This window comes from Ctenocephalides felis, unplaced genomic scaffold (assembly GCF_003426905.1).
Source record: "Ctenocephalides felis isolate EL2017-DRISC unplaced genomic scaffold, ASM342690v1 CF-g0.4_SCAFFOLD_02433, whole genome shotgun sequence".
Taxonomy (NCBI): Eukaryota; Metazoa; Arthropoda; class Insecta; order Siphonaptera; family Pulicidae; genus Ctenocephalides; species Ctenocephalides felis.
The window spans coordinates 1-16314 of record NW_020538587.1 but is presented as its reverse complement, the minus strand read 5'-3'; the positions used below and the strand labels follow the sequence as shown (position 1 = coordinate 16314).

Sequence of the window (16314 nt, the reverse complement as noted above, 5' to 3'; positions counted from 1 at the left end):
GCAGGTCAAGCGATTTCGGTAATCCAACAAAAAAATTTGATTAAATAATAAAAAATTAAATTAATTGGATTTAATATAAGTATATACATATAACCATAAATACTTTTGGTTATAATAAAAATTTCCGTCCACGTTTTAAAATATTATATATTAGATATTTGTTGGAAATGATACTGATTAGTTTTATATTACGGTCTTACAACAAGTAGATTAATTTTAAAAATTCATCAAATTTTGAGAAAATGAGCGGTTTAAACATTAATTAATTTAAACATTATTATTATTTTTCGCCCGCGTTTTGGAGATTCGGGACAAGAAGTGCTCAACCTCACAGTTGTCTTTGTTTACACTCGCGGTAATTAATTTTTTTTTCAATATGGAAGACAATTGAGACATGTTTGCTTTTAACGCGTCATAATTTGCACATTCGGAATATTCGGCTATGTATGTGTTTGATTGTTGATTGATTTGAACCAAAAGTATTAAAAATTTAAACATTATTATTATTACAGTAAAGTTTCGGAATCGTATTTAAAACAAAATCTTTCCATCGAAACATTTATTTTGGAAAATCATCGAAAATGTCCCGCAGTTTGATTGTATTGACAAAATATAGACAAACTAATGGGGTTTATTGTTTTTATAATACCTAATTGTATACAGCATTCAAACAACGCATCCTTATTCACTAAAAGTATTAAATTTTTTGATTCTCTAGAAATTGTTTAGAATATACCTTACTTAGCAAAACAACGTTTGCCGGGTCAGCTAGTAATAAATAAATAAATTTCGTATATATATTGATAATGAACAATAATATCTATACTTACACATTGCAGCAAAATCAATAGTATCAGCAATATTTTTTTCTGGCTTATCGACAGCTATAGCCTTTTCAAAGGCTAATTTTTTTACAATCTTATTACATTCATTGTACTTCAATTTAGCATCTTTGTCATTAGGTCTAGCTTTTACTACCTAAAGAAAAAAAACATTAATGATGAATACAAACTCTGGTGTATATAAATTAGATATTTATATTAGCGTACATATTCAAAATCCTTAAGAGCAGCCTTGAATTTGCCCAAAGACATATGGGCAGCTGCTCTTCTATAATAACCTTTGATATAAGTCTTATCACAGTCAATCGCTTTCGATGCATCACTAAGAGCATAACTAAAATAATAGAATAAAAGTCATCAATAATATATCGTGAATCTATATGTAAAAGTTTTAATAAAATTTAGGTGCACAATCCACTTAAGACTATTCCATGGTAGCATACAATGTTTTACTTCTTAGTCTTTGAATGTAAAAGACAATCACTTAATATATAAATGTAATGCTTAATTTTATATATTTATTCTAATATGTGACATATCATTAAGGTTATGAGGTCTTTTTATTTGATACATACCCAAAACTTTCTGTTCTAAGAAGCAAAATGCTTCTATTTGAGTAATAAATAGCACTATTTGGATTTGCTTCAATTGCTTTATTGTATAAATCTATAGCCCGCTCGTAATCTTGTTCTGCAAAATAAACAATTACAATATGTTTGAGGTTATGTACAAATAAATAAATAAAGATACAAATTTGATAAAAGGCAAAAGAATTGTATATAAAGTGATATACATATATATATTGTTTGATATATAAATATTGTATAGTTACTTTTAAAATATTCATTAGCTTCTTCTTTGAATTTTTCGGCAGCCGCTATATTTTCGGGCGTGACTTCAACACAATTACTCGACATGATTTAAAATAATTTAACTAACTATGTACACAACTTTTACATCAAAAATATATCACACATATACAATAATGAACTTTAAAAAGTTTTTTTAGCAGTTCTTGTAAATTGAAGAACCGACTGAGAATGATTGTGTGGGTCTGCGTGCGCACAATGACGTAATCTTTGACTTTTGAATCGGACAAAGAACCGAGTTTATTTATATTATGTTATGGAAAAGAATTCAATTAACATGGCGCAAGAGTTAATTGCAATTAATAATTATTTAAATTATTTAGTTATGGACATGAGTCAACAGAATGGTGAATGGAATTGATGGAAATGTTTGATGGGTGGCAGCACTGCTTTTGCTAGATGTCAAATGTCAAAACTAGGTTTGCGCAATGGCGGTTTTTGAAAATGTACGGTTGATAATAATACTTTTATGAAAGTTATATTTTAAACAAAATAAGAGGAAATGAGTTATAATAGAGGCAGATTTAATTACCGGAAACGTGGTTTTTCACGTGGAGGAAGTAGTTCATCAGGACAGAGCACCCCGTCAAACGAATTATCTGTAAGTTTTCTCTCATCACAGATTTACAGTTTTTGATTCTCATTATTTATTTAGGTGCAATCTTTTACCAATTCTGCTAATTTACCGGAAGTTGTCAGAAGATCTAGAGAGCGACCTTTAATATCAGTTGCTTTGGGCGTTATTCCTGGACCTTACCCAGGATGGAAATTATATTTTCCTCTGGAAGGTATGTGTGTGTATTTGAAACCTTGACGCTTCATTTATCATCCATGTATTATTTTTAGTTTACACTGCTGGATCTCAGACAGTAAAAAATATCAAAGCTACTGAATCCCATATCACAAGAAGAGCCGTTTTATATAACCTACAAAGATGTAGGAAATTATTGTGGTATCCTATACATATGAGGGCACTTTTAGGAGATCCAGTATTCATGGAAGAATGGCCTATGTTTCAAGAGGATCTTAGAGATAAACCGGAATATACTTTGAATTGCTTAAGACTAGCCATGCATCAGGTGAGGTAAATATAATTTGGTTTGGCATGGTGATAATAAGATTTTAAAATTATTTAGGTACTTTTGATGCAAAATGAATCCACTGATTCATCAAACCTGGATATGGTAATGGCTAGAGTGATGGGGCACGGACCTGTAATACCTTTGAAAAATATTCGTGTACACAGTTATAGTATGTGCATTAAGTTTTTTGATAATATCAATTGTATATTAATACATGTATATATTTGGTGTATAGGTAAGCTTGTTACTATAAAAGGTACAGTAATTCGTGCTGGAAACCCAAAGCTTCTTTGTACTTGGATGACATTTGGTTGTCGATCTTGTTTTGCACAGCAAATGGTAAAACAGGTAATAAATAATATATATATATATATATATATATATATATTATATTTTATTTAAAGTTCTTTTTTTCAGCCTGCCGGTGTAATGGCCCAACCAGAAAAATGTGTAGGAGAAAACTGTCTAATTCGTACAAATTTTATTCCAATTCTTGATACACCGTGCACAAGAACAACTGCTTGGCAAACTTTAAAAGTGCAGGAGTTGAAAACTGCAGATCAGGTAAAAAAAATAATGATTTAAATATTTTATCACATTTTTTTCAATGTACTTTTATATACATAGCTAAAATAAATATTTTGAATAGTTTGAATCAGGCAGAGTACCCAGGAATGTAAATATTGAAGTAACAGCAGACTTGGTTAATTTATGTTGTCCAGGAGATGATGTGACTATCACTGGAATTGTGCAGGTAAAATTCATAACATCATCTTTTAGTTATAAGCAATTTATAAGTAATTATTAACTTTCCGTAGGGCAAATTATAGTAATCACAAAAAAATGAAAATTTTTATATATCTTTACGTTTCAGAAGTTTCTGAATATTTTGTCATACCTTAGAAAAATGGATGTATGTGTGTGTGTGTGTGTGAATGTGTGTGTGTGTGTTTGGATACAAATTTTCGTCGACAATTTCGGAAGCAGGAATGTATAGTATAGTTTGATTTGAGGCAGTTGAAACAAGAATGTTAAAATATGATTTTTACAATTTTAGGTGAGAGCTTTAGATGATCATTCAAGACGAGACCAAGCATCAATGTACAAAATGTATCTTGAAGGCATATCTATACAAAATCAAAGGGAAAATGTAGTTGAAGATGAATACACAGAACGAGTATGTATTTATATATTATTTACTAAACACCTGTTTTGATCACCATTTTTTCCTTAGGATTATGCAGCAATACAAGCAATCAAATCAGAACCCGATGTCTTTCGATTGTTGGTTAATTCTTTGTGCCCTCTTATTTGCGTCCGAGAATGTCCTAAAGCTGGTCTCATTCTAGCTTTAATGGGAGCTACAAAAACATCAGAGTCAGATTTTATAAATAGAAACGAGTGTCATGTTTTGATAGTTGGAGATCCGGGATTGGGGAAAAGTCAGATGTTGAAGGCTTGTGCTGATGTTGCCCCTAGAGGTAATAATAATATAGAAGTTCAAATATCTGATGAATATGTAATATTAATAACCAAACCATCAGATTATATCTTAACTCCTTTCAATCATTTTATGCCTTGATATTTCTAACAAAATATATTTTGTTTTTATTTTACAGGATTAGTGTAGTACTTTTACACTCATTGTATTATTTTTACACACATTGAAATATTTTTGAACTCATTGTAGCCACTAATTCTCCCATTTTTAGTATTTATTATTCATTTATTTATTTATCATTAATGGTAATAAATATTATTTCTTTTATTTATGTTATTTCTTTCATTTAAGGTGTTTTTGTATGTGGAAATACGAGTACTTCTTCTGGTCTCACAGCCAGTGTAACTTCTGGCGGCCAAACTTCATCAGAATCAGGTATTTCTTCAGGAAACAGCACAAGTGGTGTGGAAGCTGGTGCTCTGGTACTTGCCGATGGTGGTGTATGCTGTATTGATGAATTTGATAAAATGACCAAACAGCACTCGGTATGAATAAACAATTTTAACTATCAGTATAAAGAGATAAATAATACATTATATATATATATATATATATATATATATATTTCAAAGTAACTAGCAGCCCATTCGTCGAAATAAAAAAGGTATAAAGTGTAAAAACTTTTATTTATACGTTTCGACACAAGATGCGTGTCATCATTCAGCAACTACAAAAATTTGAAAAATTTTATTACTAGTATAAACAACAATATAGATTAATTGTAGCATAGAGAAACATTATACACACCACAGGACAAAAACACTCAACAAAAATTTATTTTAAAATGTTAATTAATAACTTAATATGTTATTAAGTTTAATTTTTTAAAATAAATTTTTGTTGAGTGTTTTTGTCCTGTGGTGTGTATAATGTTTCTCTATGCTACAATTAATCTATATTGTTGTTTATACTAGTAATAAAATTTTTCAAATTTTTGTAGTTGCTGAATGATGACACGCATCTTGTGTCGAAACGTATAAATAAAAGTTTTTACACTTTATACCTTTTTTATTTCGACGAATGGGCTGCTAGTTACTTTGAAATATGTTTCAACGTCGAAAAAACTATCAAGATATATATATATATATTTATTTATTTATTTATTTCTTCTCTAGGCTTTGCTCGAAGCAATGGAGCAACAATGTGTCTCTCTAGCCAAAGCAGGTGTAGTCTGTTCTCTTCCAGCCAGATGTGCAGTCGTGGCTGCTGCAAATCCTGATAAAGGCGTTTACAACAGATCCAAAACCTTAAAGGAAAATGTTAATTTAAGCTGTGCCCTTCTGTCTAGATTTGATTTGGTATTTGTGCTGTTGGATATTCCTGATGAGGTGAGAATTAAAATTAGAGGTAAATGTAAACTTTGAGGGGTTTTTTGAAGTTTTTTACTTCTAATTAGTCTTGCTAGAGGTTGAGTTAAACTCAAGCCATTTAAATAGAGACTGAGTGTGTTATGTTTATTGAAGTGAAACTTCTAAGCTGAAAACTTTCATAAGAATCTGAAAATATATTAGATAGAACATGTCCAGACTATCTAAAACATTTTTATGCCATCTACAAAATGGCAATGAAAATGTCCTTGGACAGTCTTAAAATGTCCTAGATAGTCTCAAGATGGTCTAGATTTTTATCTAGAATATTTTAAGACTAACGAAAAGTTTTTCAGTCTATATTTAGAACATGTACAGACAATATGAAATCCTAGACAATATGAAAATATTATATATATTCTAAAGATGTTGAAAATGTCCTTGGACAGTCTTAAAATGTCCTAGATAGTCTCAAGATGGTCTAGATTTTTATCTAGAATATTTTAAGACTAACGAAAAGTTTTTCAGTCTATATTGGACAGTCTTAAAATGTCCTAGATAGTCTCAAGATGGTCTAGATTTTTATCTAGAATATTTTAAGACTAACGAAAAGTTTTTCAGTTTATATTTAGACTATCTAGGACATTTTAAGATTTTCTGGAATATTTTCAGATTGTCTAGGACATTTTCAACATTTTTAGACTTTTAGACTTTCAACATCTTTAAACTTTTATTATCTAAGATCATGTTAAGACTATCTAGAATATCTTCAGACTACCTAGGACATTTGTCGGGCTATCTAGGGTATTTTAAGACTATCTAAGGACGTTTTATAACTATATAGAATCTAGATAGTCTAACAAATGTTCTAGATAGTTGAAAGATGTTGTACATAGTCTTAACATGAACTTAGAAAGTCTTAAAATGTCCTAGATATAGTCTGAAATGTTTCTACATGGCCTGTGTAGCCTTTGTGGCCTTTATCGAGATAGACTAAAAATGTTTTAGATTGTCTGAAAGTGTTCTAGGTAGTTTAAAAATGTTCTAGATGTTGTGAACATGTTTTAGATAGTCCGAAGATGTTCTACATAGTATTAAAATGGTTTTAGATTTAATCAAAATGTTCTAGATAGTTTGTACATGATAGATATAGTCTGAAAATTTTCTAGATAGCTTAAATATGTTGTAGATAGTATGAAAACGTTTTATATAGTCCAAATATGTTGTAGATAGTCTTAAAATAATCTTAGATTTTCAAAAATATCCTTGATAGTCTGTATATCGCCTAGTATATACTGAAAATTTTCTAGATAGATTATAAATGTCCTAGATAGTTCGAAAATGTATTAGGTAGTTTCAAAATGTTCTGGATAATTGAAAAACATTCCAGATAGTCTGAAAATGCTGCAAATTGTGTGCATGTGTTGTAAATCGTCTTAAAATGTAGTTAATTGACAGTTAATCGCATCATGTCAAGCCGCCATTAAAAACATAACTTCTTTCGCGCGGAGGAATACCACCACGCACTACTTTTTTATCTTTAATGTTGGTAATAACGCTCACATCGTTTCATAGATTTTCACGCGGAATGTACAGGAAGATGGTGGATTGTATCTGGTGATGACATTTAACGAAATATTTATATTCGGATTTTTGATGTTTTAGATGTAAATTATTAAATACTTAACCGTTAAACTGATAATCAGTGCATGTTAACTATAACCGCAACAAATAATCCTGTTTATAAACTTTACAATCTGTGTTAGGATCATAATGTCCATTAGAAAAATAATGGCGGTTACACACGATACGATTTGTCAAATGTGTTTGCGAAAATACCTTCAAACATACGTAATAAAATAAATCGATAGTTTGTGCAAATTCCTGAAAATCGTAAACGTTTGCACAAACTATTGCGATCAAATTTTGTTCTTTACGCATGTTTTAAGGTACATATTTGCGCAAATACAAATTTGTTAAATAATCTTATCATGTGCAGTCGCCATGAAACATAACTTTCTGTGTTTGTGTAAATATTTAATACTTACGAAGTGATTCAAGGAGTTTAAAACAGAGATTTAAGGTATTGGAAATCTATTTAATACATACTGATTTAAAGCATTTGCTGCAAGCGTTAACAATTACATTATGTTTTTGTACAAAATTTATTGAAGTTGTGTGATAATGAATAACTATAAATTTTATTTGTTTCTATGCTTTTAAAATATGATTACATGGATTTCTATAAAAATCGATATGTTTTTACAAATAGTTTGATCATATTTATTTATTTTTTCATATATAATAATATGTTATTTCAGGTTCTTGTCAGAATATTAAAAATAATATTATAGGATTAAAACACGTTAATTGCCTTGTCAGTCATATGTGTCTGATGTTATGTTTTACAGGAGCTATGAAAAGACATTGAAGTCTTCTCGATACATTTTTGAATAAATTATCCACTAAAGTTATCATGGTACATTATTGACATTATTGTGGTTGGTGAGGATCACTTTGATTAATTTGATATTGAGTGGACTGTAAATTATAAATATTTCATCACCATAAGAAAATGTGAATAAAACCACTATTTAATTTATGACATATATTGAACTACACTCTACAACCTTCTTCTCTTATTACATTTGCTAGACTCACTTATTATTATATGTTACAGGTATTTATACTCATATAATTGTATCCCCTACCCCGAAGGGTCCCAGGTTAAATAAAAGCCCTGGTCAAATCTTGACCAGTGGTGATTAACTTGTTAAATATATTAGTTCACGTAAGACTACTCCATGTCTCATTGACATTTCTAGTTTCCTATTTTGCTTATCATTATATTATATTTCATTTATTGACTATTTTATCTCTTTAGCAATTGGATACACTTCTGACGGAGCACGTATTTTCAATGCATCTGACTAAAGAGGAACGAAAATCTAGAAATAGCAGAATTTTTGAGACTCCAATGAGTCAAAATGATCGTCCACAGCCACGATGTCTTGAGGAAAGATTAAGATTGAGACACGGAGAAAGATTTGATCCTTTGCCGACAGTTCTTATGAGGAAGTATATAAGTAAGGAAGGATAATTAATATAAATAACTAGTTGTAACTCCTTGTTTAGAGATTATATATAAGTATAATAATTGTTTTGTTTGTTTAGGCTATGCTAGAAAGAATGTGCAGCCTAAATTGACAAAAGAGGCTGCTGAGGAAATAAAAAGATTCTATTTGGGTCTGAGACAAGTTCCTCAGAGTGCTGATAGTATGCCAGTTACACCCAGGTAAATAATTAAATTGATATAATCATTAATAACATTAATTAAAAACTAACTAATATATATTATATGTATTATATATCATATAAATGTATTTATATATCATATATTTTTTAAAATTCATATATAATAAATAAATAAAGTAATTATAGATGACAATTTGAATTTAAAACAAACACTGTTCTTATTTTATTTATTATTTACTAAAAATCAAGTTATCAGTGAAGTCCTTGAGTTGTTAGTAAATATCAATAATAATATTATTATTTCCTTAATTTTTTATTATACTTTGTCTTTAGGCAACTTGAAGCTCTGATTCGGCTAACACAAGCAAGAGCAAGAGTGGATCTATCGCCTGAAGCAAAGGTACAACATGCAAGAGATGTTATCGAGTTAACAAAAATTTGTCATTCTGATTTATTCTGCGATGGTATTGGAACTTTTGATGTCAACAGAGGGAGAATACCTTTGAGCAACATGAGCCAAAATTCAAAGGTAAAAGGAAATGACCAGTATAACAAAACTATTATATATATATATATATATATATATATATATATATTATAATCTTATATATAAAAATGGAGCTGTCTTTCAAATGTCCGAATAAAACTCGAAAACGGCTGAATGGATCTGGCCAGTCTTAGTCTTGAAAAAATCGTGCTAATCCAGAGAAAGTCCAAAAGGTGAGAAATTATTTCAAATCCGCGTAGAAACTTTACATTTATAATTTGAAAATTTTTGTAGAAGCGTAATTTAAATAAAACAATGGACGGTGGCAATTTCGTGAAATGTCAAACGCTTTTGACAGATGATGTTCAATTACGTTTCATAAGATGTTTTACGTGAATATTATTTAATTATGATTAAATTGCAGTAAGTAGTTTTGTTTGTAGTTTTATTTATATACAAAAACGTTAGTAAACGGGCCGCAAGTGTTACTAGAGACTCAAAATATCATCTTTTTTGATATGTTAATATGAAAATGCACTTTTTGGCATATTTTTCTCAAACACGATGCTCTGAAAGATCTCATTTGTATAATTGTATACTCATTGGTATTTATAAAATATTTTCTAGGTAATATTATTTTTTATTTATGTTATTTAAATTCAGAACCTAAATTTGGTATCGATCAAATGGACATTTTGTCGAATAACATTTTTCCAGTTATAATTTCCCAGAATTTATCGCAGAATAGATAGTAATATATGAAGGTCCGGGATTAAAAAGGTCCACCACCGATGTGCCAAAAATCAGTAAAGTTAAGCATTGTTTAACAACAATATTTGAAAGTAGAGGAAAAAAGATGATAGCCAGCTACAACCTTGATTTGAGAACGATAATCTTTGAAATGGGGGAGATAAACGGTAATCTTTGAAAATCCATAATAAAAGTATTTTCTTCCGTTGGTAGTTTTAGCATTAGTTAAAAATGTTATTATTTTGTAAAATACCTTTAAAATTATAATAAGGCTTTAAACCTTTTGCCACCTGCCCGTTACAAGTTACCCCGCATATAGGATAAAAAGGTCTAGGTAACAAATTTTTGAAAGACGTCAAAAAAGCACATTTCTACAATGATGAAGCAGTTTACTGAACGTAGTCAGATAATTGTTCATTTGATATGTGTTATTTGTTGTGATATAATTGTTATGGTTTTCACAATATAGTTTATATTTGCTCAAAGTCAAATTGGACCTTTGTGTTTCGCCCTGCTCTACATATATACTTTTTATTAAATTTACTTTAATTCATCGAATGTAACTTAAAACTTTTCAAAAAGCAGGTCAAAGAAGAAATACTTAATTCATTTTTTATCTCTCCTTGCAAAAATTTGAAAATTTTGTATAAGCTCAGTAGTATTATTTACAATTATACACAAAATCCAGAATCCAAAAAGAATCTGAAAAACTTGAAACGTAATTAATAAGCCGAAAGACCAAAAAAGACTCGGATTGGATTATACAATGTTTTCTATAGAAAGTGTATAAAACTTGCAGTTGGATTGTATTGACAAAATATAGACAAACTAATGGGGTTTATTGTTTTTATAATACCTCATTGTATATAGCATTCAAACAACACACATCCTTATGCACTTAAAGTATTAATATTTTTGATTCTCTAGAAATGGTTTAGAATATACCTTATTTAGCAAAACAACGTTTGCCGGGTCAGCTAGTATATAATAAAGATATATATAATATATATCTTTATTATATACTAGCTGACCCGGCAAACGTTGTTTTGCTAAATAAGGTATATTCTAAACCATTTCTAGAGAATCAAAAATATTCTCAATATATAATATATTTAATTAGATATATATATATATATATATATATATATATATATATATATATATAAATATAAATATATATGATAAATATATATTATATAATTAGATGCATGTTGCAAGAATTGCTGCTTTTTGTCAAATATTAAAATATGATTGTTAAAATTGTTTCAATTTAGAAATTACTTTTATTTTTTGAATTTTAAAAGAATTTGTAATTGTAAAACTTATAATTTTAAAGTATTTTTTTCTAATTTTTCATTACCTTTTTTAGATCAAACGGTTTTTATCTTTAATTCAAAAAAGATCAGAAGTGACAATGAAGACAATTTTCACTCTGAATGAATTGAAAGAGACGGCTAGCAATGGTGGTCTGGTGCATCACGGATTTGGGTCAGATTTTAGAGAAATGATAGACAAACTGAACGAACAGGGTTGCCTTTTGAAGAAAGGACCGAAACTTTATCAACTGCTGGTTGTTTGAGTGAAGTAATTGTTTAAGTAATTTAAATTCAATTGGTAAAAATATTAATGCATATATTTTTATACCTTTGTAGAGAGTAATATTTATGTATTGTTTATAATATATTATGAACTGTATTATAAACATTATAGTGATTAATAATTTATCAACTGTTATTTAAAGAAGAGATTTTCGTATAGAAAAAGTTTAAAAATAATGTTCAGGCTGTAATGAAAATATTTGATTATTTATACTGTTTATTATCTCATATATATATATATATATATATATATATATATATATATATATATATATATATATATATATATATATATATTTTATTTATTTATATTTATTTATTTCAGCCTAAGGGCCTAGAAATACATCATTATACCAATAATACCTTAAACCTACTTTATATACAAAAAATAAAAATAAACAGAAAAGTCTAATCAGTGGTTTCTAATAACTATAACGTTCTGGACTGGTTGCCCAAGTAACTCCTTTTCCATTGCTTTCTTCATGCGTTTGATTGTTTTCAACCAGCCTAGACTTTCCTTATATCATTTTTGCCACAGAGAACGTCTTCTATAGAACTGTTTGTTCTCTCTAACATCGCGCATCTTTCCTTCCAATGCTCAACCGTGTCCTCCTCCTTCCCGCACAGCTCACACCTTCGTTCTTCAGGGTTCAGCCAGTGTTTGTTGTTTTTCTCCATGGTGCCACATCTATACCGCGCAATAATCTCTGATCGCTCTCTGATAAATAAATAAATAAATATATATATATATATATATATATATATATATATATATATATATATATATATATATATATATATATTGAATGGTAGAGTCTTGGATTTGTGTATATTTTGTAGAGTTTCGAACAAGAATCCAAAAATAATACAAAATAAAAAAACAAGAAAAGTTTTTAATAAACAATTTCTTTATTTAATTATTTGTTTACTGTCAACGTTTCGGAACTAGGTACGTTCCATCTTCAGGACATCTGTCAAGAAACATGATCTTGATAAGATTTAAGCAAACAATATGTTTAGGAATAGAAAATAGATTTTTCTTAAATAATAAATTAATTGTAACAAATAATATACAGAAATATGATAATATTATCATGAGAAATTATTAGTAGAAATATTAGAAATAGAAAAATTATAAGAAATGATTGTATTGACTTTATAATTTTTGGGACAATAAAGTCAATACAATCATTTCTTTGATAGACCACGCAATCATGTTGTCTCACTCTTCTTTTCATACCCAAAACACAACATTAGTAACTAAAACTTTATTAGAAAACGGATATCCCCTCACCCTCATCAATTCCATTACCAATGAAAGACTTTCCTATCATAAAAGTAACAATTATCAATCCATCTCCAAGTTATTCCAAGACAACAATATTAAACCAACTTTTCACAGCATGCCTTACATTGAAGGCTTATTTGATTATTTTGCCAAATTACTCAAAGAAGAAAATATTTTCATTTCAGGAACAGCTCTATATTCTTTTAAAGAAATGTTTTCCATCCCTTGCAAAAATTGTCAAAAACAATACATTGGCCAAACATCACAGTACATTCATAAGAGAATGAGACAACACGAATTAAGCGTCACTCATCATAAAAGCCGAAATTTCCAAAGTACTCTTGTCCAGCATTCCATCGAAAACTCACATAATTTCACCTTTGAACCCAATATTTTATATAGAGAGGATTGTACTTTTAAAAGACTTTTTTCTGAAAGCAGTTTAATCTTTTTGAATTCGTCAAATAGTGTTAATAAGAGATCAGATCACAATATCATTCATGACTCATATTTAAATTTTTTAAACCTGATTAAAAATAATTAATCCTAATAGTTTTTGAATATGTATATATATACATGTATATATGTTATAATATATGTACATCCATATATGTGCTTATATGTATGTTTTTAGTGTACACTATACACATACACTTGCATATATGTTCATGTGTATAATTGTAGATACATTAATATATAGATATGTGCATATGTATGTGTGAGTATGTAGGTGTGCATATACATGTGCATGTATATATGTATATATATACATAATATTTCTCAACTTTTACTAAAGCAATATTTCCTCTTTTTTCGTAAATTACCAAACAAGAGCCATAAAAAATCATTTTTGCCAAGAATCCCGTACATTGTCCTTTACATCTTGCAGACAGAAATCCATATCAGTGTGTTTAAGTCTTGTGTAGTCGTAACATCTACAAATATCTTCCAAAAAAATCGAGTGTTTTTAACAAAAAATATTAGTGATATGGATATATAAATTATTACAGGTAAATAATTTTTGCTTCTCAATTTTATATAAAACCTTTTTTAGTTAAGTCTTATTACTCTTTACCCCGGTACATAATCCATTCCTTTATAAAAAATTTTTTTCTAATTAATCTGTATTGACCATCGTTAATTAATGTTAATCAATATTTTAAAAAACATTGTATTTGACAGAATAAACCTGATGATGGAACGTACCTAGTTCCGAAACGTCGTATTAAACATCTTCAAAAAACAAATTGTTTTTTATTATTGGATTTACTGTTCGGAAAAGAAACAATCAATATATATATCTTATATATAAAAATGGAGCTGTCTTTCAAATGTCCGAATAAAACTCGAAAACGGCTGAATGGATTTGGCCAGTCTTAGTCTTGAAAAATTCGTGCCAATCCAGAGATTGTCCAAAAGGTGAGATAATATTTCAAATCCGCGTAGAAACTTTACATTTTTAATTTGCAAATTTTTGGTAAACAGCACTTGATTCAAAATGGCTTCCCACACAATATTATTCAAATGACAGATGTATCGCATACTCATATGTCAAAAGGTTTTGACAATTTAAAACAGATTATGTGTTATTCTTTTAATTTTAAAATTTAATTATTTATATATTTTTAAATGTTAATAAGAATGCTTATTTTGATTTTATATGAGGTTTTTATTTAATTCTCAAGTGTTTGCTCACTGCCTATTTGTATTCTTTTATCAACAGCTTGAAATAATACTATTATTATTATTGATTAAGGCTGGCTCATGAAAAAATAAATAAATAAATTTGTTTCAAACGCTGTGCTGTGCAAGTACTTATGGTTTAATGTGAATAATGTGTTACCATAACATTTTCTGAATTATATTATTATTGCATATAGGTTATTCAAATTGAGATCCTAAAATTGGAATTCATCGAAGGGGACACCATAGACAGCGATATGAATAAGAAAATTGGATTATAACACAGATAGTAATTTTAGAAATCATATTCATAAAACTCTCAATTATGTGTACATACAAGTACAAGATCTTCGGAAAAAAAGTTGTTAGAAAATTGCTTATGAAGATCGCACTATGACATATGACATCAACATAAGTACAGTTTAATTAGATATGGAAGTAATCATTACAAATATTTACAGTGCAATCTATTTACAATACAAATTTTTCATTACAATTGTGAATAATGTGTTACCAAAACATTTTATGAATTATATTATTATTGCATTTAGGTTATTCAAATTGAGATCCTTAATTTGGAATTCATCGAAGGGGACACCATAGACATTTCTGTCTAATCACTTATTGCAAGTTGTAATAGACAGCGATATGAATAAGAAAATTGGATTATAACACAGATAGTAATTTTAGAAATCATATTCATAAAAATCTCAATTACTTCCCGAGCATACTACATACAAGTCATGGTGATAACAAAGATGCCACTAATTGGAATACACGATTGCAAAAAAGGGAAATCAAAATAAGCACATTAAAATTTATCACAATATGTACTCATGTTGAAAATGTACATATGTTCAATCAAATTCATAAAGAAGAAATGTCCATTTTATATAGCTATATAACAATTCGTAGTAAAACGTTTAATTGGCTGTACGGATTGGGCTCAGTCTTAGTTGCATAATTTTATATTCATTAGTATTTATAAAATATTTTCTAGATTATATTATTATTTTATTTAGATTATTTAAATTAAAACCTAAATTTGGAATCGATCAAAGGGGACATTTTGTCGAATAACTTATTCTCAGATATAACTGACCACTACTTAAATAAGAAGATTCGGTTGATAATATAACTTTGGACACACATCTGTAAAAATGTCAATGCACATAATTACAAGTTCTCTGGAATAAAATATTTTGAAATTGATTATAATGCTCGCATTCAATTAAATGTATGGACAGTTCGGGTGCTAGAACAAGTATAGCAGAAAAATGAGTACAATCCTGAAGGTATTCCTTTCCATAGATATGTCAAAATCTATGCATTTTAGACACAGTCCGGTATCGTTCATGTTTTATTGAATCACTCTACAAATTGAAAAAGATGAAGAACTTCAACAATCATTGGATAATGCAATGTAAAATATAATTCACTAATGGTTATTTTCCACTAATTTTGAAGAATAAACTGGAAAAATTTTCTATGAATTTATCGAAGAATGGATAGTAATATATGAAGATATGGGGTTAATAAGATTCACCACCAATATCTTAAAAACCAGTAAAGTTTAGCATTGTTCAACAACAATATTTGAAAGTAGAGGGGAAAAGATGTATAACCATTATAACCTTGATTCTTATGACTTT

At 28.5% G+C, this 16314-nt stretch overlaps 1 protein-coding gene across 1 annotated transcript; it reads left to right on the top strand.

Annotated features, from left to right (window-relative positions):
- The first annotated feature begins 2213 nt into the window (after positions 1-2213).
- LOC113380865 (DNA helicase MCM8-like) lies at positions 2214-11672 on the top strand. The gene is made up of 15 exons (XM_026619929.1): positions 2214-2312; positions 2367-2499; positions 2558-2790; positions 2848-2962; positions 3029-3141; positions 3211-3357; positions 3443-3547; positions 3851-3970; positions 4028-4274; positions 4586-4779; positions 5410-5622; positions 8486-8687; positions 8776-8896; positions 9190-9385; positions 11463-11672. The coding sequence occupies exons 1-15, from the start codon at positions 2214-2216 to the stop codon at positions 11670-11672; spliced, it is 2448 nt and encodes an 815-aa protein (XP_026475714.1).
- The last annotated feature ends 4642 nt before the right edge of the window (positions 11673-16314 follow it).

Excerpts from the sequence above, each read along its gene's own strand:
- LOC113380865 (XM_026619929.1), top strand. The coding sequence starts at position 2,214 with ATGAGTTATAATAGAGGCAGATTTAATTACCGGAAACGTGGTTTTTCA. Across the intron at positions 4,275-4,585 it reads TGCTGATGTTGCCCCTAGAG|GTGTTTTTGTATGTGGAAAT; the intron begins GTAATAATAATA and ends CTTTCATTTAAG. Across the intron at positions 4,780-5,409 it reads AAATGACCAAACAGCACTCG|GCTTTGCTCGAAGCAATGGA; the intron begins GTATGAATAAAC and ends TTTCTTCTCTAG.